The 27,268-nt window shown below is 46.1% G+C and overlaps 1 protein-coding gene across 4 annotated transcripts; it reads left to right on the top strand.

Annotated features, from left to right (window-relative positions):
• The first annotated feature begins 1,323 nt into the window (after positions 1-1,323).
• On the top strand, positions 1,324-25,581 carry CLEC17A (C-type lectin domain containing 17A). Of its 4 annotated transcripts, none has more exons than XR_016038113.1 (12): positions 1,324-1,444; positions 1,583-1,660; positions 4,497-4,529; positions 4,612-4,662; positions 4,745-4,786; positions 5,346-5,387; positions 6,922-7,059; positions 7,240-7,302; positions 9,288-9,383; positions 9,603-9,754; positions 15,747-15,862; positions 23,263-23,390. XR_016038113.1 is itself a non-coding variant. In XM_055430590.2 (12 exons), the coding sequence occupies exons 1-12, from the start codon at positions 1,402-1,404 to the stop codon at positions 23,396-23,398; spliced, it is 984 nt and encodes a 327-aa protein (XP_055286565.1). In that variant the 5' UTR covers positions 1,324-1,401; the 3' UTR covers positions 23,399-25,581. The 4 variants fall into 4 exon arrangements, 3 of the variants coding, with proteins under 3 accessions (XP_055286565.1, XP_088695228.1, XP_088695227.1); XM_055430590.2 differs by lacking the exon at positions 15,747-15,862 and adding an exon at positions 15,598-15,707 and having other exon boundaries at positions 23,263-25,581; XM_088839102.1 differs by lacking the exon at positions 15,747-15,862 and adding an exon at positions 15,598-15,707 and having other exon boundaries at positions 4,612-4,641; positions 23,263-25,581.
• Positions 25,582-27,268: the final 1,687 nt, after the last annotated feature.

Below are 27,268 nucleotides of genomic sequence, written 5' to 3' on the forward strand. Positions count from 1 at the left end.
CAGCCCCGGGGGCGAGCTTTCTCTGGAGAGGGAGGCTGGTCGGCTGCCGCCCTCCCACCTCAAGTAGGCCTGGGGCCATCCCCCTGTGCTTGTGCTGGTGAAGAGTTTCCGCTGGCAGAGACTGTGAATTGCTTATTTTGAGACCAGTGAGGTGAGAAGTAAATTCCACCTCATTTAAGTCACTCTTGTTCTGAATCTCTGTTACGACCACCCAGCCCAATATTCTAACGTGTACAAGGATGTGACCAATGGGGTTTCCTTATCGTTTAAGCCAATCTGAGTTGCATTTCCTTTAACTTTTAGTGGAAAGCCCCTCAAAAGAGGAATTGGGGTCTTGCCCTCTGGGGTATGTAATATGCTATGCCTACTGAAACAAATCATCATAAATGTAGTGGTTTAAAACAATGAAAATGAATTCTTTTATAGTTCTGGAGGTCAGAAGTTCAAAATTGTTTCACAAGGCTCAGACCAAGGGGTCAGCAGGACCACTGTCTGTCTGAGGCTTCAGTGGGGACATCTTTTTTTTTGGTTTTTAAAAAATAATTATTTATTTTTGGCTGTGTTGGGTCTTCATTGCTGTGCTGGGCTTTCTCTAGTTGTTGCTAATGGGGGTTACCCTAGTTGCTGTCCAAGGGTTTCTCTTGTTGTGGAGCATGGGCTCTAGGGCACACAGGCTCGGTAGCTCTGGTACACGGACTTAGTTGCTCCACATCACATAGGATCTTCTCGGACCAGGGATCGAACCCATGTCTCCTGCATTGGCAGGTTGGTTCCACTGAGTCACCAGAGAAGCCCAGTCATGAAGTTTTGGGGGTTATGTCTTATGTAGTGATAGGGAGCCTAGAACTTCACTGTGGAATGTGGGAGGACTTAGCACCGATCACTTTAACATCTTGTTGCAAATGTCACTGCTTCCGGGAGGCCTTCCCTGATCACCTCTCTACATTAGCTCCCATCTGACCCCTTTACCCTGTTTCATCTTATTTTAAAATAATACTTTGTTACTACTGGAAATAAAATGAAAAACCAAACTGTATTGCTCATTTCTGTATTTCTTTACAGGTGTATCATCTTTCCTGTCTCAACTGATGGTTCCGTGAAGAAAGGAGCTCTCCATCTTTTTCACCCTGGGCTTGGTGCTCTGTGGGAACTCAAATGCAGGGGCTGTTGTCACTGTTACTTCTGTGCATGAATTCAAAATGGGGGGAAATACAAGTGTGTGTGTCTGTGTGTGTGTGGTTTGGGGTGTTTCCCTCCAGATGGATTTGCATGTTCTTGACTATTAAAGAAAAAGAAAAAAGGAACTGAGAAAAGCCCCAGACACCTGAGCTGGGGACGCACGGAGCGGCAGCGGTCGGGCTCTGCCTGCTCTGTCTCAGGCTCCGGGTGCTCGCTGCAGCCATGTGCACTCTGTACACTAACGCAGGGTGCCGGGACCTGCCGGGTAGGGCCCTGGCCACGCGTGCAATGGGGGCCCGGGGTGGTCAGGACCCAGCTTGCGGTGTTCCACCCTTGGGGCTGAGACCGGGGTGTGAGGGACAGAGGAGAGGGTGGGCTGGGCTCTCACTTGCCTTTCCTCTAGAAGCATCCAGGGAAGAGGATGAAGACGATGACTATGAGAACACGACGCCGCCCTACAAGGACCTTCCTCCCAAGCCAGGTGAGAGGCCCTCTGAGGCGAAGAGGCATGCAGCCTGAGGGATGGAGGGCGGGAGCAGCCTGAGGGATGGAGGGCGGGAGCAGCCTGAGGGATGGAGGACCGGAGCAGCCTGAGGGATGGAGAGCGGGAGCAGCCTGAGGGATGGAGGGCGGGAGCAGCCTGAGGGATGGAGGACCGGAGCAGCTGGGCATAGCAGACACGCGTGGTCCGCCTGCTCATGCTGGGCACTGTGATGGTGGGAGCATCCATGCCTCCACTTGAGGGTCTCTCAGTCTGACAGGGGAGGCAGTTCTGTGCACAGGGTGCACAGAATGGTAAGGAATCTGCCTGCAGTGTGGGAGACCTGGGTTCGATCCCTGGGCGAGGAAGATCCCCTGAAGAAGGGAATGGCAACCCACTCTGGTATTCTTGCCTGGAGAATTCCATGGACAGAGGAGCCTGGTGGGCTACAGTTCATGGGGTTGCTGAGAGTCAGACATGACTGAGCGACTAACACACACACACTCAGTTCTGTGTACAGTCTTGGGTGAGCAAGTTAGCAAGGGGAGGGAGTAGGAAACTGGGAAATCCCGAGGGTAACTGAAGGCTCTGCCTGCATTAATGGGAGGATTGGGGGGTCAGATGAGGGTCACTGGAATGAGACTTGAGGAGTGAATAGGAGTTTGTTAAGGAAAGGAGCTCCCAAAAGAACTGGTGGATGCAAAGCCCTGAGACACGAATGCCAGGGTTTTAGAAGCTGTGCAGGGACCAAGATTTCTCCAATCTCTTTGCATTCACATCCAGGATGCAAATTAGACTTGAGTGACCCACGCCTGGCTGGGCACTCAACAAGAGTCTGATAAGTGCATATAAAAGTGGAGGCTTTAGGAATTCCCTGGCAGTCTGGTGGTTAGGACTCGGTGCTTTCACTGCCGTGGCCTGGGTTCAGTTCCTGCTTGGGAAACGAAGCTCCTGAAAGCTATGCGTGTGTGTGCTCAGTCGTGTCTGACTCTGTGCAACCCCTCATAGTGTAGCCTGCCAGGCTCCACTGTCCATGTATTTTCCCAGGCAAGAATACTGAGGAGGGTTGCCATTTCCTTCTCTAAGGTATCTTCCCAGCTCAGGGATTGAACCTGCATCTCCTGCACTGGCAGATGAGTTCTTTACCAATGAGCCACCAGGGAAGCCCTGAAGGCTATGTGATGAAGCCAAAAAAATAAAAAGAGGTGGAGGCTTTGAGGTTTCCCTGAACCAACTCCCAACAGGGCCCCTGAATGTCCTTGGACTGAGTGGGGGGGCCGGCATTACAGGTGGATTCACGTCCCCCACTTATGAGTCCAGAGTGGAGTCAGCCTGGGAGGTCCCAGAGTACCACGGGCTCACTGGGAGTTGGGAGGTGCCCTGGACTTGGCTCTTTTACTGTCCATCTTCAACTCCAACCTGGTCCCAAGATGATCCCCAAGCCCAACTCCATGCTTCACATCCCTGTCTTTTTTTTTTAATAAAAAAATGCATTTATTTGTTTTGGCTGTGCCACATGGCATAGAGGGTCTTAGTTCCCTGACCAGGGATCGAACCCTCACCCCCTGCAGTGGAAGTGCAGAATCGCAGTCAGTGGACTGCCAGGGAAGTCCCCCATCCCTGTCTTCAAGGTCACATCTTCCCCAGATTTAGACTCCATCATCTCCAAATTCCGGCCTGGCTCTGTCCCATCACTATGTCCAGATCCAAAGCTGTCACCAAGCCCCACACAACTACAAACCAGCCGCAGCTTTCCCCCCATCCTCAAATGCAGCTACAGCGCATTCTTCCCCCCAACCACATACTGAATCATCACCCTACTCCCATGAGCCTTCTTTCAGCCCCATCCTCATTGCAGTCCAAACCCTTATATCAACCCCTGACCAGGGATCTAACTTGTATCCCCTGCATTGGGAGGCAGATTCTCAACCACTGGACCTTCAGGAAAGTCCCCTAACCTTAAAAAAAATTATTTATCTATTTGGCTGTGGCAGATCTTAGTTGCAGCACATGGGATCTTTAGTTCTGGCATGTGATCATTTAGCTGTGGTATCCAGGATCTAGTTCCCGGACCAGGGATTGAACCTTGGCCCCCTGCATTGGGAGCATGGAGTCTTAGCTGTTGGACCACCAAGGAAATCCCCCAACCTTAACCTTAGTCTATTCCCATATTCAACCTCACTGTGTCTTTAACTTAGAGTAATCAACTGTCCGAGTTTATCCAGGGATGAAAGATCTCCTGGAATCTGGGACTTCCAGCTTTAAAATTAGGAAAGTCCTAGTAATTCAGGATGGCTGGTCATTGTATCTTTTTATCTTTTTTTTTTGCTCCACCAGGTCTTAATTCTGGCACAGGGGATCTTTCTTTAGTTTCAGCAAGACGAATCTTTGTGGGTTCCCCTGGTGCCTCATACAGTAAATGTAGGAGACTCGAGTTCAATCCCTTGGTCAGGAAGATCCCTTGGAGAAGGGGATGGCTATCCACTCCAGTATTCTTGCCTGGAGAATTCCATGGACAGAGGAGCCTGGCAGGCTACAGTCCATGGGGTCTCAGAGTCAGACATGACTGATCGACTAACACTTTCACTCTTTCTTTCTTTTATGGGATCTAGTTCCCTGACCAGGAATTGAACCCGGGGCCCTCTGCATTGGGAGGACCACCAGGGAAGTCCCTGGTCACTGTATCTTAACCCTGTCCCCATCCCTAAGTCCAGTTCCATTCTCATGCACAGCCCCATCCCTAACCCTCCCTGCAATCTCAATCTTGTTTGCATCATTGGCTTCCACCCAGTTCCCATCCTTGGACCAGCCCTGACTCTGAGCTTCTCTTCTCCAGGTTGGATGGCTCCACCAAGACCTCCCAGGGCAGGTGAGCTGGGGCTGGGGATTTCAGAGACCCAGTGCTGGCTTGGTCCTGCTCTGAGCCTGAGCAACGGTTCCTCCCTCCTCAGGAAAGAAATCGGAGAGACCCCCACTTCCCTGTAAGCTCCCGAAGAACACGGGTGAGGATCCAGGGCCGGGAGCATCCTGTTCCCTTGGCTGAGGTCCTGCTCTGCTGACTGCTGTCTTTCTGATCCCGTCCAGGCCTGAACATCATCCCTGTCACCAGCCTGGCTCCTCAGCTGGGTGAGCTGTAGGAATACCCGTTATGATGTTCTAGAGGGGCACTTGGAAGTCCTTACTCCAGCCCCCAGTTCTACCAGAGAACAGATCAGAGGGCTTGGGGGGAGGCTGTTGATCTTGGAAGACAAAGTCATTCAGCTGGATCTTCTTTGCTGCCCAGGCTTTTCTCTAGTTGCGGCGAGTGGGCGCTACTCTCTGGTTGAGATGGGTGGGCTTTTCTTGTTGCGGACCATGGGCTCCAGGGTGCGTGGGCTTCAGGAGCTGGCACACTCGGACTCAATAGTTGCGGTTCCCGGGCTCTAGAGCACGGGCTCAGTAGCTGTGGTGCATGGGCTTAGTTGCTCCGAGACAAGTGGGATCTTCCCAGACCAGGGGTAGAACCCATGTCCCCTGCACTGGCAGCTGGAGTCTCATCCACTGTGCCACCAGGGAACAAATCAGAGGGCCTCCATTCCCCAATTCTGACCAGGGAACAAATCAGAGGGCTTGGGGGAGGTTGTTAATCTTGGAAGACAAAGTCTTTCAGTGACTTCTGGATAAACGTCTCTTGCCTTTCTCCTAGGCACTGATCTGATGCCTCCTGCATCCCAGCCACCTGTAGCCAGTAAGTCCTTTGGGTGTGCCTGTCTTCCCTCCCATGGTGGCCAGTGTGTGTGAGCTCTGGAGTTAGACCCTGGGACAGAAACATTTCCTCTCTGAAGCTCTGCCTTTCTGAGTCTAGACCAGACTCCTAGGGACCCAGGATGGCTGCCAGGTACTCCTCAATCCCTACCTCCTGTTTGCATGTAAGTTAGGGGATGCAAGTGCCCATAGTTTGGGCCTCTGGGGAGCAACTTGGGTGGGAGACTGCTGGAGCATAAAATATGATACATTCTAAATGTTAAAGAGAAGAGCTGGGTACTATTTCCAATAACCAGGACATGGAAGCAACCTAAATGTCCATCAACAGATGAATGGACAATGCAGGTGTGGTACATATATATCATGGAATGTTCAGTTCAGTTCAGTCGCTCAGTCGTGTCTGACTCTTTGCGACCCCACGAATCACAGCACGCCAGGCCTCCCTGTCCATCACCAACTCCCGGAGTTCACTCAAACTCATGTCCATCGAGTCGGTGATGCCATCCAGCCATCTCATTCTCTGTCGTCCCCTTCTCCTCCCGCCCCCCAATCCTTCCCAGCATCAGAGTCTTTTCTAGTGAGTCAACTCTTCGCATGAGGTGGCCAAAGTATTGGAGCTTCAGCTTTAGCATCAGTCCTTCCAATGAACACCCAGGACTGATCTCCTTTAGAATGGACTGGTTGGATCTCCTTGCAGCCATAAAAAGGAATGAAATTGGGTCATCTGTAGTGATGTGGGTGGAGCTAGGGTCTGTCATACAGAGTGAAGTAAGTCAGAAAGAGAAGAACAAACACTGCATACTAACACACATACATGGAATCTGGAAAAATGGTACAGATATGCAGGGCAGGAAGAAAGACACAGACGTTGAAAATGGACATGTGGACACAGTGGAGGAAGCAGAGGGAGGCACGCATTGAGAGGGTGGCACTGACATGCATACACTACCCTGTGTAAAAACAGATGGCTGGCAGGAAGCTGCTGTGATGACCTGGCGCCCTGTGATGACCTAGAGGGGCGGGAATGAGGGGTGCGGGGCAGGCTCAAGAGAGGGGATATGTATACTGTATATACTGATATACGTATATAGCTGATTCACCTCATTGTACAGCAAAAGCTAATACAACATTGTAAAGCAATTATACCCCAATTAAAAAAAAAAGGATAAAAAAGAGAAGAACTGGGTCCAGGTTATGCACAACCTTTCTAAGCCTTCAGTTTACTTATTTGCAAAATGGGAACAATTAAACCTATGTCATAAGGGCGAAGATTCAAGAAGATAATAAGGGTGTGACAGAATGCTGGGCGCATAGGGTGCATTCCACAAACATTCCAGGCTTCTTCAGGGTTTGCTCTGTTTGACATTCTCTTGCTGACCCCACCTGATGATATAGTCATGACCTTAATCCTTTGCCCCCCTCCACCCTGTCCCGACTCTTGGAGAAAAGCTCAAGGGTCCTTTCCTCACTGTCTGGAGCACCAGCGTCAGTGTCTCTGTCTGCATCTCCACCCCCAGCAACTCCGGTGCCCGGGATCAGTCAGAAGTTCGGAGGTCTTAGGTGCTACCGGGAGAGACTGATGGTGTACCTGTGTCTGCTGGTGGTGATGTCACTGCTCATGGGCTGCACGGGTCTGGTTGTGACCCTGATCAAGTGTGAGTAGGGCGAGAATGGGGCACGCAGAGGAACCGGGAAAGGGGTATGGGAGGGTCTGGGGCCACAGTCCATGGGGTCGCAAAAGAGTCAGACATGACTTAGTGATTAAACAAGAACAACGACAACAAATGGGAGGATATATAGTCCAACTTGGGCTCAAGTTGGACTCCTTTTCATAGACCAGGAGGTGGTGGAAGAACTGAGGATGTTGACCTTTCAGCAGATGGCATGGCGAGCGAATGGTGAGTGCTGTCAATCATCCCTCCAGGCCATGCTGAGCACCAATGTGATTGTCAAATCCAGCTTCATCACCAACCCCAACCCCATGTTTGCCAGGCACTGTGCTAGGTACCAGGGTGGGGGATGGGTGCTTGGGAGGGTGAACACGACAGACAGTCCCTGTTCCTGTGGAGTGAGTGTGTGTGCACGTGCATGTGTGTATCTAGACCTCCACTCTTTTCCAATATGGTGGCCAAGAGTCACTGTGGTTGTTGAGCGCTGGAAATGTGGTCATTTTTCTGGGGGGTGGTTGCAAAGAAACATGGATTTTATTTCCTCCCAGTGTTGTCACTTATTGTCCCAGCAAATCTACAAGGAAGGAATTCAGAATAGCTCAGCATGGTATATCCACTTTTTGTGGAGTGAGGTGGGGTCATTGGGTAGCTGGGCTGGGCTGGAAGGTCCCAGAAAGCTTCACTCACATGGCTGGTGCCTGGGTGCACCTTTATCCACACGAGCTTCCTCACAGCATGGTAGTGTTAGGGCTCAGCTTCAGAAATTACACAGCCACAGGTCCACTGCACTCTGTTGGTCAAAATTAGTCACAGGACCAGCCTAGATTCAGAAGGAGGGTAGGTAATCCTGCCACTCCTTGGGGGAAGGGCAAAGAATTTGCAGCCCTCTTTAACTTACCACAGCGAGGGCAGCCTTTCCACGCCTCCAGTTGAGGCTCAGATCCTGTTATGGTCTCTCCTTGCCTCTCGAATTTCTGTTTCATGACATTTATCATAAGTTACTTATGTGATGAACTGTCTGCTTCATCAGGAACCTTACGGCCAGTGAGGGCAGGGAGTGCAGTGAATCTGTTAGACTCAGGAAGTGTGGCATTAACTAGGTAAGGAGTTGAGAATCTCAGGCGTGTGCAGAGGCCCTGTGGTAGGAGGCAACATTTAAGAACAGGGGAGGAGGATGGGTAGTTGAGAGAGGACAGTTGCTTCGCTGGGGGTTGTGGCTGTGGGGTTGAAGAGATGTAGGTAGAGTAGAGTAGGTTTAGGAGGTAAAATTGACTGACCCTGGGGATGGGTGAGTGGGAATGGTGGTGGGTGAGAGGAAAGAGTGTCAAGGATAACATATGTGTTATCTGTCTGTCTACTATTACCTGCCAATCATCGATCTATTACCTCTTTGTCAATCATCTGTTATCTACCCATCTAGTTATCTATCTTCAGTTATCTGTGTCTTCATCAATCATCCCTCTATTACCTATTAATCAACCATCTGTATATCATCTATCATCTACCTATCTACTGAGTAATCTTTCTAATACTTCTATTTTGTCTAATTGAAGTGTCATCTGTTGATGACCCTGGGGAGTACTGGAGGAGGAAAAATTTGTGTGAGAGAATTGGGAACACATTAGTTGTAGAAGAGGCCTTCACTATGATGGTGATATCTGAAAATCGCTCCATTCCACACTCCCTAACCCCATGCTTCAGACCAAGCCACTGTTACACTCAAAAACCATCAGCTTCTCACTGCCCAGAGTCCAATGCAAAACTTTTGGCTTGGCATTCAAGGACCCAGATTCCAGACCTCATCCCACTTGGAGCTCAAGCTCCTGTGAGATTCTCCTTGACTTTTACTGCACTGTCCTTTCCCAACATGCTTGCCTCTGGATCTTTGCTTCCAAGGTGGCAAGGTGACCCTTGACTATTGAGCCTTCTCACTAATACAGAACCACCATTTCCCTTTAGAACCCACTTCCTCCAGGAAGTCCACCATCTCTACTCTCCCTCAAGCCTCAAGGATTAATCTCTCCTCTGAGTAACTCTAGGACTCCTCTTGGGCACTGGCCATGTTGTTTTTGAGTTTCAGTATCACCCACCAGAACATGGGTATGGTGGGGAACACAACTCTTGCCTCTGTCTGGTGTGTCTGCCGTCAGTGATTGGTAGGTGGGGAGATGGGGGTTTGGGTTTCTAACCGCTCAGCCCATTCCTACTAACAGTGACTGGCATGATGGGGTTAGCTGGCCTGAAGAAGGACATTGACAGCCTAAGAGCTGACACCAACAAGTCCCTGCTGGAACTTCGGGGCTTATTAGGTAAGTGGGACTTGGGGAACTACCCTGAGTTGGGGGACATGGTGGAGCTGGTACAGAGCACAAATCCTTGGGAGTGATTCTCAGTGCAATCTATGTGAATGGTTCCCTCCCAACCCCCGCTAGAGTTGAGCAGTGCACAGCCTGAACACCTGTACATGGCATACCATGTACATACTCTGGTTCTGGGGCCACTCTGACAGAATCCTATCCTGTCCCCAGACTGTACCAGGGTCACCTGCCCTGAAGGCTGGCTCCCTTTTCAGGGTAAGTGTTACTATTTCTCTCCAAGCACCAAGTCATGGGATGAAGCCCGGAAGTTCTGCCAGGAGAATTACTCCCACTTGGTCATCATCAGTAACTCTGATGAACAGGTGAGCTGTCTCTTCCACACCCTTGAGAAGCAGCAGGGCCAGCCTGCTTCTCTCCTAGGATTTACACATCCTTCCCTGGCCTGAATGTAAAGAAGCTGGAATTGCTTTTGAGTCACTAGAACTTTTAATATTGAGGTTACTGCTTGAGTTCAAATCCTGATTGTGTTGACTTATCCAATCTGAGTCTCAGTTTCCTCTCTAACATGGAGGGATAATAACGGCTATCTCTTTGGTAACACTTTCTATTCTCTAGGCTGTATTCCAGATATTTTACATGCATTAACATAATTCTAACAACAGACCTATAAATTAGGTGAGTCAGGAGAGGTTATGTTATGCTAAAATGACAGCCAGTCCCTATAGCTCAATGGGGGAAGTGTATGAGGCAAAATTTCTACCTACATACACTCACAAAGAAAGTCACATGAGGACTCTTATGTTTTAAGGTGATAGAAAGAGGCAGTTTCATCTGTGTGTATGTACTAGGAGAATTGAAATAAGTGTCGATGACTTTAATGACTTAATACTACCAAAGCTAGGTGGTAAGACCATTAGACACAGTGTATGTCACTACTTATCAACACTTCACAGAGTACAAAGCTGAGGCTTATTTCACTTAAGCAGCTTGCTTGTTACAACTAGTAAATGTCAGAGCTGGGGTTGGAACCCAGGAAGCTAGTTTTGTTCTTGACCATAAAACTCATAGCACTATTTGATTATTAGTGTTTGCCAGGTTTATTTTTCCCCATCCTTTTAATTTTAACCTATGTCATTATTTTAAGATTTCTTGTTGACAGAATATAGTGGGGTCTTTTTTTTTAATTCAATCTTTAAATCTCTGGCTTTTAACTGGTATTATAAGATCATTTACAGTTTTTAAAAAATTTTGTTAATTAGAAGATAATTGCTTTACAATGTTGTGTTGGTTCTGTAGGGATTGAACCCAGGTCTCCCGATTGCAGGCGTATTCTTTACCAACTGAGCTGTCAGGGAAGCCGCAGTCGGTCATCACTATACGTATATATCCCGCCCTGCCCCTCTTGGTCGTCACAGGGCTCTAGGGTGGGCTCCCGGCGTTCCACGGCAGCTTCCCACTGTCTCTCTTCCATGCGATAGTGTATGCATGTCAGTGCTGCTTTCTCAGTTTGTCCCACCCTCTGCTTCCCCAACTGTGTCCGCAGTCCATTCTCTACGGCTATGTCTCCACTCCTTCCTTGCAAATAGGTTCATCAGTACCATTTTTCTAGAGTCCATATATATGCATTAATATATGACATTTGTTTTTCTCTTTCTGACTTACTTTTTGTTCATCCACCTCACTGCAGCTGACTCAGATTCATACTTTTTATGGCTGAGTAATGTTTCATTGTACATATGTACCGCATCGTCTTTATGACTCAGCAAAAGATCATTTACATTTAATGTAATTATTGATTTGGTTGGATTTAGGCTACCATCTTATCTTTTCCCTCTGTATCTTCTCTGTTTTTAAAAAAATCTTTCTGTTTCATAGCGTCATTTGTATTGAGTGGTTAATACAGGGGTTTTTTTGGAGATTAGATGATGTGAATGGGGCAGGTGTAAATCGTATTCCAACTAAACAGAACTAAACTCAGGTAGTTAAGAAATATAACTTTGCTTTATTTTATTTTTTTTATACTTTGAAGCTATATAATATTTTACTCATCAAATATTTACAGTTTTAGTATCCATTCCAAATCTTCAATGAATTATTACTCTGAAGTTTGCTAATTGGTGATTTTTATTTTTTTATTTTAATTGGACGCTAATTACTTTACCTTATTGTATTGGTTTTGCCATACATTGACATGAATACACCCCGGGTGTACATGTGTTCCCCATCCTGAACCCCCCTCCCACCTCCCTCCCCATCCCATCCCTCTGGGTCATCCAAGTGCACCAGCCCCGAGCATCCTGTATCATGCATCGAACCTGGACTGGAGATTCGTTTCACATGTGATAATGTACATGTTTCTATGCCATTCTCCCAAATCTTCCCACCCTCACCCTCTCCCACAGAGTCCAAAAGACTGTTCTATACATCTGTATCTCTTTTGCTGTCTTGCATGCAGGGTTATTATTACCATCTTTCTAAATTCCATATATGTGTGTTAGTATACTGTATTGGTGTTTTTCTTTCTGGCTTACTTCACTCTGTATAATAGGCTCCAGTTTCATCCACCTCGTTAGAACGGATTCAAATGTATTCTTTTTAATGGCTGAGTAATACTCCATTGTGTATATGTACCACAGCTTTCCTATCCATTCATCTGCAGATGGACATCTAGGTTGCTTCCATGTCCTGGCTATTATAAACAGTGCTGCGATGAACATTGGAGTACATGTGTCTCTTTCAATTCTGGTTTCCTCGGTGTGTATGCCCAGGAGTGCGATTGTGGGGTCGTATGGCAGTTCTATTTCCAGTTTTTTAAGGAATCTCCACACTGTTCTCCATAGTGGCTGTACTAGTTTGCATTCCCACCAACAGTGTAAGAGGGTTCGCTTTTCTCCACACCCTCTAGCATTTATTGCTTCTAGCTTTTGGATAGCAGCCATTCTGACTGGCGTGAAATGGTATCTCACTGTGGCTTTGATTTGCATTTCTCTGATTATGAGTTATGTTGAGCATCTTTTCATGTGTTTGTTAGCCATCTGTATGTCTTCTTTGGAGAACTCATTCCCTCCTCTTTGTGAGCTCCTGTTATACCAAGGTGGTGGAGATTTCATCTCAATCAGTTGGGGTCATCTGTTTTTCTTCTGAGTAGGGATGGGTTATATGGGGTCAAGGTGGAGGGGAGTGCATATCTGGTCCTCAGTATCTTTGTTCCAAGCTGGTATCCACTGGGACATCCACTGGGTGAATGATCCTGGACAAATTACTCAACTGCTCTGTGCCTCAATTTTCCCATCTGTAAAATGGGGTTAATAATCCTTGCTTCAGTGGGTCACCATGAAGATCAAATGAGATAACCTGTGCAAAGTGTGTAGCTCACTTTTTTAGTCATTAAGTCGTGTCCGACTCTTTTGTGACCCCATGGATTGTAGCCCGCCAGGTTCCTTTGTCTATGGGATTTTCCAGGTAAGAATACTGGAGAGAGCTGCCATTTCCTTTTCCAGGGTGTCTTCTTGACTTAGGGATTGCATCTGTGTTTCCTGCATCTGCAGGTGGATTCTTTACTGCTGAGCCACCTGGGAAGCCTGTGTAGCTCACTTAGTAATTTATTATTTCAATCAACGTTTCTTGAACACCTCCTATGTGCTAGTTGTTGTTATCTTGGCACTAAGTCACGTCCGATTCTTTGTGACCTCATGGACTGCAGCACGCCAGGCTCCTCTGTCCTCCACTACCTCCTGGAGTTTACTCAAACTCATGTCCATTGAGTCAGTGATGCCATCCAACCATCTCATCCTCTGCTGTCCGCTTCTCCCCCTGCCCTCAATCCTTCCCAGCATCAGGGTCTTTTCCAACGACCTGGCTCTTCACATCAGGTGGTCAAAGTATTGGAGTTTCAGCTTCAGGGCACTGTGCTAATTTCATGGGCTGAGCAGCACTTTGCTTTTTCTGATTTCCTGATACTTCTCTGGGGTTTTCCCCAAGAAACAAGGTCCAGAGTCCCTCTACTTTTCAGAGTTTTCATATCCATCTGGGGTTTTGGCCATCACCTCGGGCTCGACCAAAGAATAAAATGCAGAGCCCTTTTCCCGGCACCCACCACGTCTGCATCTCCATAGCTTCTTTCCCATTGCCACCTTATGTCTTTACCTTTTAGGGAATCTTGGTCTTGAATAAGATTGAGTGAGTGAGATGATTTGCACAGAGTCAAATGCACAGATCTTAAGTGTACATTCCCTGAGTTTTGGCATATGTAGGTATCTCTGTAACTGTCAACCCAGTTAAGATCTAGAATGTTTCCACAGTCCGGGGAGTTTTCTCATGCCATCTTTCCAGTCACCCCTGCCCACCCCAGGAACTACACATCTGTTTTCCTTACCATAGATCAGTTTGCCTGGAGAGGAGTTGCTTTATTTTTAAATTTTTATTTATTTATTTTTGGCTATGCTGGTTCTCTTCAGAAAATTTACTGATTAATTTCAAACTTTAAATTTCTTATTTTGTATTGGGGCATAACCGATTAGCAATGTCACGGTGGTTTCAGGCGAAAGGAACAGTGAAGGGACTCAGCCATACAGGCACATGTCTCCATCCTCTCCCAAACCCCTCTTCCATCCAGGCTGGCGCATGGCACTGAGCAGAGTTCCCCATGCTATGCAATAGGTCCTTGTTGGTTATCCACTTTAAATGTAGCAGAGTGGACATCACCTTCCCAAACTCCTGAGCTGTCACTTCCCTTTGGCAACCATAAGTTCGTTTTCTGTCTGTGAGTCGCGTGTTTTGTAAGTTCATTTGTGTCATTCTTTCCAGGTACCACGTGTGGGAGCTGTCATACGATATTGCTTCTCCGTCTGACTTCGCTCGGTGTGATGCTCTCTGGGTCCATCCATGCTGCCGCAAATGGCAGCACGCATGGTCTCTCGGGTTTCAGCGAGCAGGGGCCACTCTTCGTTGCGATGTTTGGGCTTCTCACCGCGGTAGCTTCTCTTGCCGTGGAGCGTGGGTTCTAGGTGTGCGGGTTTCTGTAGCTGGAGCATGCAGGCTCAGTAGTTGTGGCACATGGGCTTTAGCTGCTCTGCGGCAGGTGGGATCTTCCTGGACCAGGGATCGAACTGTGTCCCTTATGTTGGCAGGCAGGTTCTTATCCACTGTACCATCAGGGGACTCCGGGAGTTGCTTTAAATCACGATATTTTCTTCTCATCTTTGATCCAAGTCCTTTCTTTCCTCCCAAAGGCCTGGGCTTTGGAAATACAAAAGCTGGGAATCTCTATTTCTCCCCTCACCCACGCTCTTTTTCTGAAGCAGCGAATTTCTTTTCTGCCTGGATGTCGCTTAGGACTGCAGGGGTTGGGAGTGTGAAAGTACCAGGAAATCCAAGATATCAGTTATTATTATTAGAATTGTTCCTTAAATTATATGTTAAATGTTAAGATGTTGCAGTACTGTATGGAATACAGAAAAACAGTAGTGACAAACCTATTTTCAGGGCAAGAATAGAGTTGCAGGCATAGAAAATGGACTTGTGGTCATGGGGTGGGGAGGAGAGGGTGCAGTGAATTGAGAAAGTGGCATCGACATATATACACCACTGTATGTAAAGCAGACGGCTAGTGGGAAGCTGCTGCACAGCACCGGGAGCACAGGGAGCGCAGCTCAGTGCTCTGTGAAGGGTGGGGTGGAGGTGGTGGGAGGGAGGCTCAAGAGGGAAGGGATATATGTGTCCATATAGTTGATTCACTTTGTTGTACAGGAGAAACTAATACAACATTGAAAATCTACTATACTCCCATAAAATAAGATGTTATAGTACTTGCTGCGTGTCAGACACTGTTTTGAATTCTTTATGTATATTAATTCATTCAATCCTCTCAATAACTCTACTAGGAGGTAGCTACTATCATCCCAATTTACAGAGGTGGAAACTGAGGCACAGAGTGGCTCATAGGTTTTGCCTGAGGGACGGGGGAGCCTGGTGGGCTGCCGTCTATGGGGTCACACAGAGTCGGACACGACTGGAGTGACTTAGCAGCAGCAGCATGCCTATTCCCACTGCATGTGCTCAAGTGGGTGGAAGGGTCTGATCTTGTGCTGCATGCCATGGGGATTTGGGATGGGTACTGGGGTGGCATTCACAAGCCCTGAGTATATGTGAGACAAACAGGGTGTGTGTAGAAGAACTGATGGCTGAATGATGTTTGTACTTGCAGGACTTTGTGGCCAAGGCTCATGGTTCTCCACGGGTGTACTGGCTGGGGCTGAATGACAGAAATGTCGAAGGGGACTGGAGGTGGCTGGATGGGTCACCCGTCACTTTGAGGCAAGTATCCAGGGCTTATCGGGTCTCTCCTCCTTGTAGGTCTTTGTGAAGTCCAAACCAGCAGATTCTTTAGAATCCCAGGTTGAATAAAAAGGAATGAAACTGGGTCATTTGTAGAGATGTGGATGGACCTAGAGACTGTCATACAGAGTGAAGTAAGTCAGAAAGAGAATGACAAATTCGTATGTTAACACATATATGTGGAATCTGAAAAATTAATATAGATGATCTGATTTACAGAGCAGAAATAGAGGCACAAATGTATGGATACCAAGGTGGAAAGGGGTCGTGGGATGAACTCGGAGATTGGGGTTGATATTATGTATAACACTGATAACTAATGAGAATACTGCATAGTACAGGGTACTCAGTGCTCTGTGGTGACCTCAGGGGGAAAGAAATCCAAAAAAGGGAGGGTATATGTACATGTGTGGCTGTTTCACTTTGCTGTACAGCAGAAACTAACACAACATTGTAAAGCAACTACACTCAATACAAATTGTGGTACATATACACAATGGACTATCACTCAGCCATAAAAAAGAACACATCTGAGTCAGTCCTAATGAGGTGGACGAACCTAGAGTCTGTTATACTGAGTGAAGTAAGTCAGAAAGAGAAAACCAACTATCACGTATTAATGCATATATATGGAATCTAGAGAGATGGAACTGATGGACCTATTTGCAGGGCGGCAGTGGAGACGCAGACATAGGGAACAGACTTGAGGACACGGTGGGGGATGGAGAGGGCGGGATGAATGGAGAGTGGCGTGGAAACACATGCATTACTGTATGTAAAGTAGAGAGCCAGTGGGAGCTTGTTGTATGACGCAGGGAGCTCAGACTTGGTGCCCTGTGACAACCTAGAGGGGTGGGATGGGGCGGGAGCGGGGAGGGAGGTTCGAGAGGGAGGGGACATATGTATGCCTGTGGCTGATTCATGATGATGTATGGCTGAGACCAACACAATATTGTAAAGCAATTATCCTCCAGTTAAAAATAAATTTAAAAATTAAAACAATAAACAAATGCATATCAACCAATCACACACACACACACACAAATCCCAGGCAGAGCTGGACAAGGGAAGCACAAGGGTGCTTTTTTTCTGATAGGGTTTCTGGTGCCTGCACTTTTTTTCCTCCTTACAACATCTCAGCCTTTTAGCACAACTGCTCAAACATATCAAGTCCCCAGACCAATAGTTGTGGGGAAAAGAAGAGAGAAAAGATGCCATGGCTATAGGGCAAGAGAAAGAGGAAGATTTTTTTTTTAAAGATGCATGCTTTTTAATTTTATTTTAAAGATCTTTTATTTATTTATTTTTGGCTGTGCCACATGGCATTTGGAGTCTTAGTTCCCCGGCCGGGGACCAAACCTGTTCTCCCTGCAGTGGAAGCTCAGAGTCTTGACCACTGGAGAAGTCCCAGGAGGAAGATTTTGATTTGCCAAAAGAATGAGCAGGATCTCATTTGGGGAGGCATTCTTTATATCAACTCATTTATTTAATTTTCTTAGTAATTCTGTAAGGAAAGTACTATTATCCTCTCCATTTAAAGACTTGGAAACAGAGGCACAGACGGGTTATGTGATTGTCCCGAGGTCAGACAGTTGGCAGGTGGTAGTGCCACACACCCGGGCTTCAAAGCCATGCTATTAGTCAGCATGCTTTATCTTCTTAAGGGGAATATGTATTTGTACTTAATTTTATTTATTAAAATAATTTAATCAATTAACAAATTAATTTTTGGCTGTGGTGGGTCTTTGTTGCTGCCTGCCAGGTTTCTCTGGTTGTGGCGGCTGCTGCTGCTGCTGCTAAGTCGCTTCAGTCGTGTCCGACTCTGTGCGACCCCATAAGCGGGGGCTACTCTCTAGCTGCAGCCCGCCGGCTTCCTACTGTGGTGGCTTCTTTTGTTTCGGAGCACAGACTAGGGGGTGACGGCTTCAGTAGTTGTGGTTCCCGGGCTCTAGATCACAGGCTCAGGAGTCGTGGCACACGGGCTTAGCTCACCTGATCTTCCTAGACCAGGGATCGAACCCATGTGTCCTTCACTGGCAAGCAGATTCTTTACCACTGAGCCACCAGGGAAAATTTGTATTTATTTATACTGTATGTATTAAATTTGTATTTATTTAAAATATAAACACGGCCATGTCTGTATTTGTATTTTAAGTAAATTTTAACAAATTGTCCCCCATACGAGTATACCAATTTATTCTCTCACCAGCTTGACTTACACTTTTTTTTCCCTGCCCACATGCTCATCAAACTTTTGGAATTTTGTTGTTTTAATTGTAGGTGAAAAGTGGAATACTAATGTAGTATTTTTTAAAATTAATTTTTATTGGAGTACAGTTGATTTACAATATTGTGTTAGTTTCTGCTGTACAGCAAAGTGAATCAGTTATACATTTACATATATCCACTCTTTTTAAGATTCTTTTCCTGTGTAGGTCATTACAGGGTACTGAGAGGCCAATGTAGTATTAATTTACATTTTTGTTACGCTTGAGGTTGAGTGTCTTTTCATATGTATTAACTTTTCTGTGAATTATCTATTCATATCTTTTGTGTATTTTTAAGAAATATTTATTTATTTGTCTGTGTTGAGTCTTAGTTGTGGCACATGGAAAGATTTTTGTGTGTCTTTTATATTGGAGTTTTGGTCTTCTTCTTATTGATTTCTAGGAACTCTTTATATATTAGAGATACTATTGTTTTGTCTGGGGATTTTATTTTTTTATTAAAGATTCCTGGAGGGAGGTAGAATTCTGTAAATAGAGATGGCATGGGATGGTGTGTCACTGCAGGTCCTCAGTTCAGATCCCTTTTGGGGGCTGGTGCAGGCACCCTCCAGCAGGGGGCATTGGCTGCTAAAGGCTCACAGTTATGCTTTCTCCAGAGAGGTGACCTCAGCTGAATGGAAACCTGTTCAGCTAGGTTACTCCATTCCCACTGAAGTCATCCCACAGACAATGACAGGCTAAGAGCTGCCTGGACCCCTTGTTTCAAGTTGGAAAAACTCTGTTGTGCTATTCAAATTCCAGAGCTCCCTGTGGGTTCAGACTGAGTCTCAGTTCAGTTCAGTTCAGTCGCTCAGTCGTGTCCGACTCTTTGCGACCCCATGAATCACAGCACGCCAGGCCTCCCTGTCCATCACCAACTCCCGGAGTTCACTCAAACCCATGTGCACAGAGTCGGTGATGCCATCCAGCCATCTCATTCTCTGTCATCCCCTTCTCTTCCCGCCCCCAACCTTTCCCAGCATCAGAGTCTTTTCCAGGGAGTCAACTCGTCGCATGAGGTGGCCAAAGTATTGGAGTTTCAGCTTTAGCATCAGTCCTTCCAATGAACACCCAGGATTGATCTCCTTTAGAATGGACTGGTTGGATCTCCTTGCAGTCCAAGGGACTCTCAAGAGTCCTCTCCGACACCACAGTTCAAAAGCATCAATTCTTCGGCGATCAGCTTTCTTCCCAGTCCAACTCTCACATCCATACATGACCACAGGAAAAACCATAGCCTTGACTAGATGGACCTTTGTTGGCAAAGTAATGTCTCTACTTTTTAATATACTATCTAGGTTGGTCATAACTTTCCTTCCAAGGAGTAAGCGTCTTTTAATTTCATGGCTGCAATCAGTATCCGCAGTGATTTTGGAGCCCCAAAAAATAAAGTCTGACACTGTTTCCACTGTTTCCCCATCTATTTCCCATGAAGTGATGGGACCAGATGCCATGATCTTTGTTTTCTGAATGTTGAGCTTCAAGCCAACCTTTTCACTCTCCTCTTTCACTTTCATCAAGAGGCTTTTGAGTTCCTCTTCACTTTCTGCCATAAGGGTGGTGTCATCTGCATATCTGAGGTTATTGATATTTCTCCCAGCAATCTTGATTCCAGCTTGTGCTTCTCCCAGCCCAGCGTTCCTCATGATGTACTCTGCATATAAGTTAAATAAGCAGGGTGACAATATACAACCTTGACGTACTCCTTTTCCTATTTGGAACCAGTCTGTTGTTCCCTGTCCAGTTCTAACTGTTGCTTCCTGACCTGCATACAGGTTTCTCAAGAGGCAGGTCAGGTGGTCTGGTATTCCTATCTCTTTCAGAATGTTCCACAGTTTATTGTGATCCACACAGTCAAAGGCTTTGGCATAGTCAATGAAGCAGAAATAGATGTTTTTCTGGAACTCTCTTGCTTTCTCCATGATCCAGTGGATGTTGGCAATTTGATCTCTGGTGCCTCTGCCTTTTCTAAAACCTGCTTGAACATCTGGAAGTTCACGGTTCACATATTGCTGAAGCCTGGCTTGGAGAATTTTGAGCATGACTTTACTAGCGTGTGAGATGAGTGCAATTGTGCGGTAGTTTGAGCATTCTTTGGCATTGCCTTTCTTTGGGATTGGAATGAAGATTGACCTTTTCCAGTCCTGTGGCCACTGCTGAGTTTTCCAAATTTGCTGGCATATTGAGTGCAGTACTTTCACAGCATCATCTTTCAGGATTTGAAATAGCTCAACTGGAATTCCATCACCTCCACTAGCTTTGTTCGTAGTGATGCTTCCTAAGGCCCACATGACTTCACATTCCAAGAGGTCTGGCTCTAGGTGAGTGAGCACGCCATTGTGATTATCTTGGTCCTGAAGATCTTTTTTGTACAGTTCTTTTGTGTATTCTTGCGACCTCTTCTTAATATCTTCTGCTTCTGTTAGGTCCATACCGTTTCTGTCCTTTATCGAGACCATCTTTGCATGAAATGTTCCCTTGGTATCTCTAATTTTCTTGAAGAGATCTCTTGTTTTTCCTATTCTGTTGTTTTCCTCTATTTCTTTGCATTGATCGCAGAGAGAAGACTCTACATATGGACATCACCAGATGGCCAACACTGAAATCAGATTGATTGTATTCTTTGCAGCCAAAGATGGAGAAGCTCTATACAGTTAGCAAAAACAAGACCAGGAGCTGACTGTGGCTCAGATCATGAGCTCCTTACTGCCAAATTCAGACTTAAATTGAAGAAAGTAGGGAAAACCACTAGACCATTCAGATATGACCTAAATCAAATCCCTTATGATTATACAGTGGAAGTGAGAAATAGATTTAAGCGACAAGATCTGATAGACAGAGTGCCTGATGAACTATGGACGGAGGTTCATGACATTGTACAGGAGACAGGGACCAAGACCATCCCCATGGAAAAGAAATACAAAAAAGCAAAATGGCTGTCTGAGGAGGCCTTACAAATAGCTGTGAAAAGAAGAGAAGTGAAAAGCAAAGGAGAAAAGGAAAGATATAAGCATCTGAATGCAGAGTTCCAAAGAATAGCAAGGAGAGATAAGAAAGCCTTCCTCTGCGATCAATGGAAAGAAATAGAGGCTGAGTCTAGACCAGGCTAAACTCACATCCTTGCTCAATTCTATCCCATGCCTCATCCTTCTTCTCAGTCCCCCTGTCCTGATAACACCCTTGAATAAATCCCATGCTCCTGAATTGCCTAATTTGGCTCTATGGACATGGTGGTGATTGAGGGGAAGGGGAGGGTGGAAGAAATTGTCAGATAAAAGCAGAACAAAATGAATAAACCAAACGAATGATGTGTACACACTACCATGTGTTAAACGGTTAGCTAGTGTGAACTGGCTGTAAAGCACAGAAAGCTCTGCTCTGTGGTCTATGATGACCTGAACGGGTGGGATGGGGGATAGGGTGGGAGGAAGGTGCAAGAGGGAGGGGATATATGTATACATGTAACTGATTGACCTCATTGTACAGCAGAAACAACACAACACTGTGAAGCAATGATACTCCAATTAACAAAAAAAGGAACATGACCTAAAACACTACATTACTTGGAAGGTTGAGGGGGATGTGGTTTAACAAAAATGTTCTTTGGAAGAGAACAGAAACTGACCAGATGCAGGAAACTGATTCAGGAACCTGGAGAATTCCTGGTGAACGGGGAGATAGGACTGAGTTAGCACAGACAAGCTGCTGGGGTGATGGGGACAACACAACATTTTCATGTAATTCTGAAAAGGTGAAGGAATAATTCAGGTGGAAGAAACAGCCCTGAACATGAAAGCTTTTCTTGTTCTTTTCTCTGGTATTCTTTTTTTAAAAAAATTAACAGACTTTATTTTTCCTTTTATCATTATTTTTAAGTTGAAGTATAGTTGATTAACAGTATTATATGTCACAGGTGTACAACATAATGATTTGCAATTATTAAAGTTATACTCCATTTAAAGTTATAGATTATTGGATATATTCCCTATGTTGTACAATATATCCTTATAGCTTATTTTAAAATTTTACTATTTTAAAAATAGTTTACTTTTAAAAAGTAATTTTTATTTAATTTTAAAGATTTTTTTTGGTGTGGATCATTTTTACAGTCTTTATTGAACTTGTTACAATATTGCTTCTGTTTTGTGTTTTGGCCACTGAGGCATGTGGCGTCTTAGCTTCCTGACCAGGGATGGAACCCACACTCCCTGAATTGAAAGGTGAAGTCTTGACCACTGGACTGCCAGGGAGGTCCCCAATAACTTTTATTTTATATTGGAGTATACTTGCTTTACATTTGCTTTCCAGGTGTATGACAAAGTGATTCAGTTATACATATATGTATACCTATTCTTTTTCAAATTCTTTTCTCATTTAGGTCATGAGAGGATATTGAGGAGAGGTCCCTGTGCTACAAACAAGGACCTTGCAGCTTATTTTATACCAGCACTTCGCGCTGCTTTCCCCCTAACCCTGTGTCACCCCTCTCCTCTCCTCTCCCCACTGGCAACCGTTAGTTTGTTCTTGCGTCTGTGGGGCTGCTTTTTGGTGCTGTCATCACTATTTTGCTGTATTTTTCAGATTTCACATATAAGTGATACTGTACAGTATTTGTCTTTCTCTGTCTGACTTACTTCACTTAGCATAATATCCTCCGTGTCCATCCGTTTGGTTGCAAATGGCGAAATTTCATTTTTTATGGCTGAGCAGTACGTTATTTTTTGGAAAAACTGAGCAGAAGGTACAGAGCACTGTTTCCCACGTCCCTGTTCTCCTGCACACATTTCCCCCCATTATTAGCATCTTGCATTAGTACAGTGCATTTGTTACAATTGATGAACCAATATAGACACATTATTATGAACTAAATCCATAGGTCAGATTAAGGTTCACTCTCAGTGCTGTCAAATTCTATGCTTGCTTAGTAGTGTCTGACTCTTTGGAACCCTTTGGACTGTAGCCCACCAGTCTCCTCTGTCCATGGCATTTTTCAGGTGAAAATACTGGAGTGGGTTGCCCGTACCTCCTCCAAAGGATTTTCCTCACCCAGGGATTGAACCCATGTCTCCTGCAGCTCCTGCACTGCAGGCGGATTTTTTACCTGCTGAGCCACTGGACCTTCCCAAAATTCTATGGGTTTTGACAAACTCATGATGTCCTGTGTCTACCATCACAGTATTGTATAGAATTGCAGTTTCACTGCCTTGAAAAATCCGCTGTGCTCCATTTATTCACCTCACCCTATATTCACTTTCTCCTTTATCCAGCTTTTGGGACCCACAGGAACCCAACAACCTCTATAATGATGAGAACTGTGCCAGCATGAACAAAGGTGGAACCTGGAATGACCTCTCCTGCGACAAAACTACGTATTGGATTTGCGAGCGCAAGTGTTCCTGTTGAACCCCAGAGTTGAGGCTGGGTGGAGGTCCATCCGTATCCCATGCCCCTCGGCTCTTGGAGGTGAGAACCTCCTGCCCTTCTGGATCTGACGTGAACAGTGGGAACTGACAGCACCCTAGGTGGAACCAGCAGCCCAGATGTAGCAAGTTCTCTGCTGTGCAAGTCAGATCATTTCTGGGGTGAGGACTTGGGGGCTTGTTCAGTTGCATGGTGTGTTAGTCTGTTCAGGCTGCTGTTACAAAATATTGTACACTGGATGGCTTATACATAACAGACAGACATTTTTTTTTCTCAAAGTTTTGGAAGCTGACAAGCCCAGGATCAAGGCTCAGGGAGACATAGTGTCTTCCTGGTTCACGGATGTCATCTTCTTACTGTGTCCTCACACACTGGGAGGAGTAAGAACTCTCTGGGGCCCATTTTTATTTTTTAAAGACTTTTTATTTTGTATGGGGTATAGCCGATTAACAATGTTGTGATAGTTTCAGGTGAACAGAGAAGGGACTCAGCCATACGTATACTTGTATCCATTCTCCCCCAAACCGCCCCCCCTATCCAGGCTGCCACATAACATTGACCAGAGTTCCCTGTGCTGTACAGTAGGTCCTTGTTGGTTATCCATTTCAAATGTAGCAGAGTGTACCTGTCCATCCCCAACTCCCTAACTATCCCTCCCCTGCCTCCTTCCCCCGGGCAGCCTTAAGTTCATTCTCGAAGTCTGTAAGTCTCTTCCTTGTTCTGTAAGTAAGTTCATTTGCATCATTTCTTCTTAGATTCCACATACAAGGGCTGTTATATGATATTGGGGTCCCTTTTATAAAGACACTAATCCCTTTCATGAAGGATCCACCCCAAGACCTAATCACCCCTAAGGCCCTACCTCCTAATAGCATCACACTGGGGTTTGGGATTTAACATGGAAGTTTTTTGGGGGGGCGGGGTAGGTGGGACACAACTCAGTCCAGAGTAGATGAGCAGGAGGGATACCAGGTCTTAGTAAAGGTCTCCCAGTTTCCAGGTCATGGCTCTTAGGAAACCATATGGACTCCAGGAGCTCCAGGTCTGACATTATTTGAGCTGGAACTGAAAACACTGTGGCTCCTTTGGACCATGAGCATGATATGATGGGACTCGGACCCTTTACTGCCTACCTGATGTGAGCCAACTTCTGGGAAGCCATGCTATGCTCAATGCTCAGTCGTGTCTGACTCTGCGACCCCATGGGCTGTAGCCCACCAGAATCCCCTGTCCATGGGATTCTCCAGTCAAGCGTACTGGACTGGTTTACCATTTCCTTCTGGGAAGCAGGTGGGGCAATAATTCCTGACATGCAGCTGTTTCCACATCCTGGGTGACGTTTGCCCAACCTAGGTGGTGGAATCAGACCTCTGCCAAGACTGGAGCTGTGGAACTTCTAGAAAGGCAGACCAGTTGAAAGTCAAAATTCCTCACCCAGGCCAGGCCGTGACTTTGTGAGATCCTCAGGACAACAATGGGGACACCTTCCTACTTGCTTGTGTCTTTAGGTGGTTTGTGAAGCTCTTTGATGAAGTTATTCATTTTACTATGGATGGATCTTCTTGGACTATTACCTCTTTTTTTAAAAAAATTATTTATTTTTAATTGGAGGGTAATTGCTTTACAATATTGTGTTGGTTTCTGCCATATATCAACATGAATCAACCATAGGTATGTATATGTCCCCTCCCTCGTGGCCTTCCCTCCCACCTCCTACCTCATCCCACACCTCTGTTGTCATGGAGGTTTGAGTTTCCTGCCTCATGGAGCAGATTCCCACTGGCATATTTTACATATGGTAATATATGTTTCCATGCTACTGTCTCCACTAGCTCTTGCAATGTTGTTTAGTTGCTAAGTCATCTCTGACTCTTTGTGACCCCATGGACTGTAGCCTGCCAGGCTCCTCTGTCCATGGGATTCTCCAGGCAAGAATACTGGAGTGGGTTGCCATTTCCTTCTCCAGGGGGTCTTCCCAATCCAGGGATTGAACCCGAGTCTTCTGCATTGGCAGGTGGATTCTCTCCCACTGAGTCACCAGGGAAGCTCTCTTGCGATGTTAGATCTTTTCAAAATAATCAGTTCATTGTGTGGTCCTTGCCTACTGTGTCAGTTTGCGGGGACTGTCATAATAAAGTGTCATAAAATGACTTAAACAACAGAAATGTGTTTTTATTTTTTAAACATCTTTGGCCGCACTGGGTCTTCCTTGCTGAGCGTGGGCATCTCTCTTGTTGCAGTGTGCCAGCTCTAGAGTGCTCAGGCTCAGTAGTTGCAGTCAGACTTAGTAGCCCGGAGGCATGTGGGATCTTAGTTCTCTGACCAGGGATTGAACCCGAGTCTCCTGCATTGGAAGGTGGATTCTTAACCACTGCACCACCAGGGAAGTCCCACGGTTGTGGAGGCTGGCATTCTGAGATCAAGGTGTTGGCATGGTTGATTTCTGGTGAGCCCTCTCTCCGTGGCTGGTCTGTGGCTGTCTTCTATGTCTCCAGGAGGTCTTCCCTCTGTAAGTTCTGTCATAATCTCTCCTTCCTTTAAGGACCCCAGTCATACTGGATTAGAACACACCTGGTGACTTCTTTTAATTTGATTATCTCTTTGAACACTATCTCCAATGTCTTAACATTCTGAGATGTCGGGTGTTGGGACTTTAATGAGTGAATTTGGGGTGACCCAATTCAGCCTGTGACACCCATTACATTCCAGAGGTGCCCCTCCTCGTCACTGTGCCCATCAACCCCCCTCCCCCAGAGAGCTGGTACTATCCCCAGCTCAGCATATGGCTCAATACATCAATCTCTTTAGATAGTCCCTGCATCAGGGTGGGAATAAACCAATCAATGTATTGATCAACAAGTACCCTGAGTTACTAGCACAGTCATTCCTATTATGACTCAAGTGATTAAGGCAAGCAGATTCTGAGCAGGGGAAGTAGTGGGAGTAGGGGACTGGCATTCACTTCACTTCCTGTTCCCTCTGTACTTGTCTCCTCCCATTTCCACACCTGTCCCTAGCTCATCAGTATTGAAATTAACCCTCTATACAGTCCTTAGGGTTGGACCATTGAAAAGGCTGAGCACCAAAGAATTGATACTTTCAAACTGTGCTGTTGGAGAAGACTCTTGAGTGTCCCTTGGACTGCAAGGAGATCAAACCAATCAATCCTAAAGGAAATCAACCCTGAATATTCGTTGGAAGGACTGCTGCTGAAGCTCTAAAACTTTGGCCACCTGATACGAAAAGTGGCTCATTGGGAAAGACCCAGATGTGGGGAAAGACTGAAGACAAAAGGAGAAGCGGGCGGCACAGGATGAGATGGTTAGATAGCATCACCAACTCAGTGGATGTGAGCCTGAACTCCAGGAGACAGTCGAGGACAGGGGAGCCTGGCGTGCTGCAGTCCATGGGTTGTAAAGAGTCAGACACACCTTAGCGACTGAACAGCAACAACAGCCCATAGGCTTCAGAGTGGGTGGGCATCCTGTAAGCTCTCCACCCAGGGAACCATTGGCCCAAGCAACTCTTTATCTGGGGTCAGGGGAAGTTCGCCCATCTCAGAAGAGGAAGCTCCAGTTTCTTCCAACATGTGTGTTGAGAAATGGGGAAGCAAGGGGGCTGTGGTCACTTTTCTGAGTCAAACTGTGGGGGAGTGGTCCAGAGTGGAGCTATCTCCCTTCTGCATCTCTCACCATTGTCCAATTTCAGGTAGCGAGGAAAACATGAAGGAAGTCTTGTTTAACACTTTGGGTTCAGGGGACCAAAGGTTGGGCATTCTTGGTGGTTAAAAAAAGCCACAATTAAAAAAATTATTTATTTAAAAAATTATTTATTTTTTAATTGAAGGATAAT

The sequence above is a fragment of the Moschus berezovskii genome, chromosome 8, assembly GCF_049115385.1.
Source record: "Moschus berezovskii isolate FMDL1 chromosome 8, NW_MosBer_1.0, whole genome shotgun sequence".
Taxonomy (NCBI): domain Eukaryota; kingdom Metazoa; phylum Chordata; class Mammalia; order Artiodactyla; family Moschidae; genus Moschus; species Moschus berezovskii.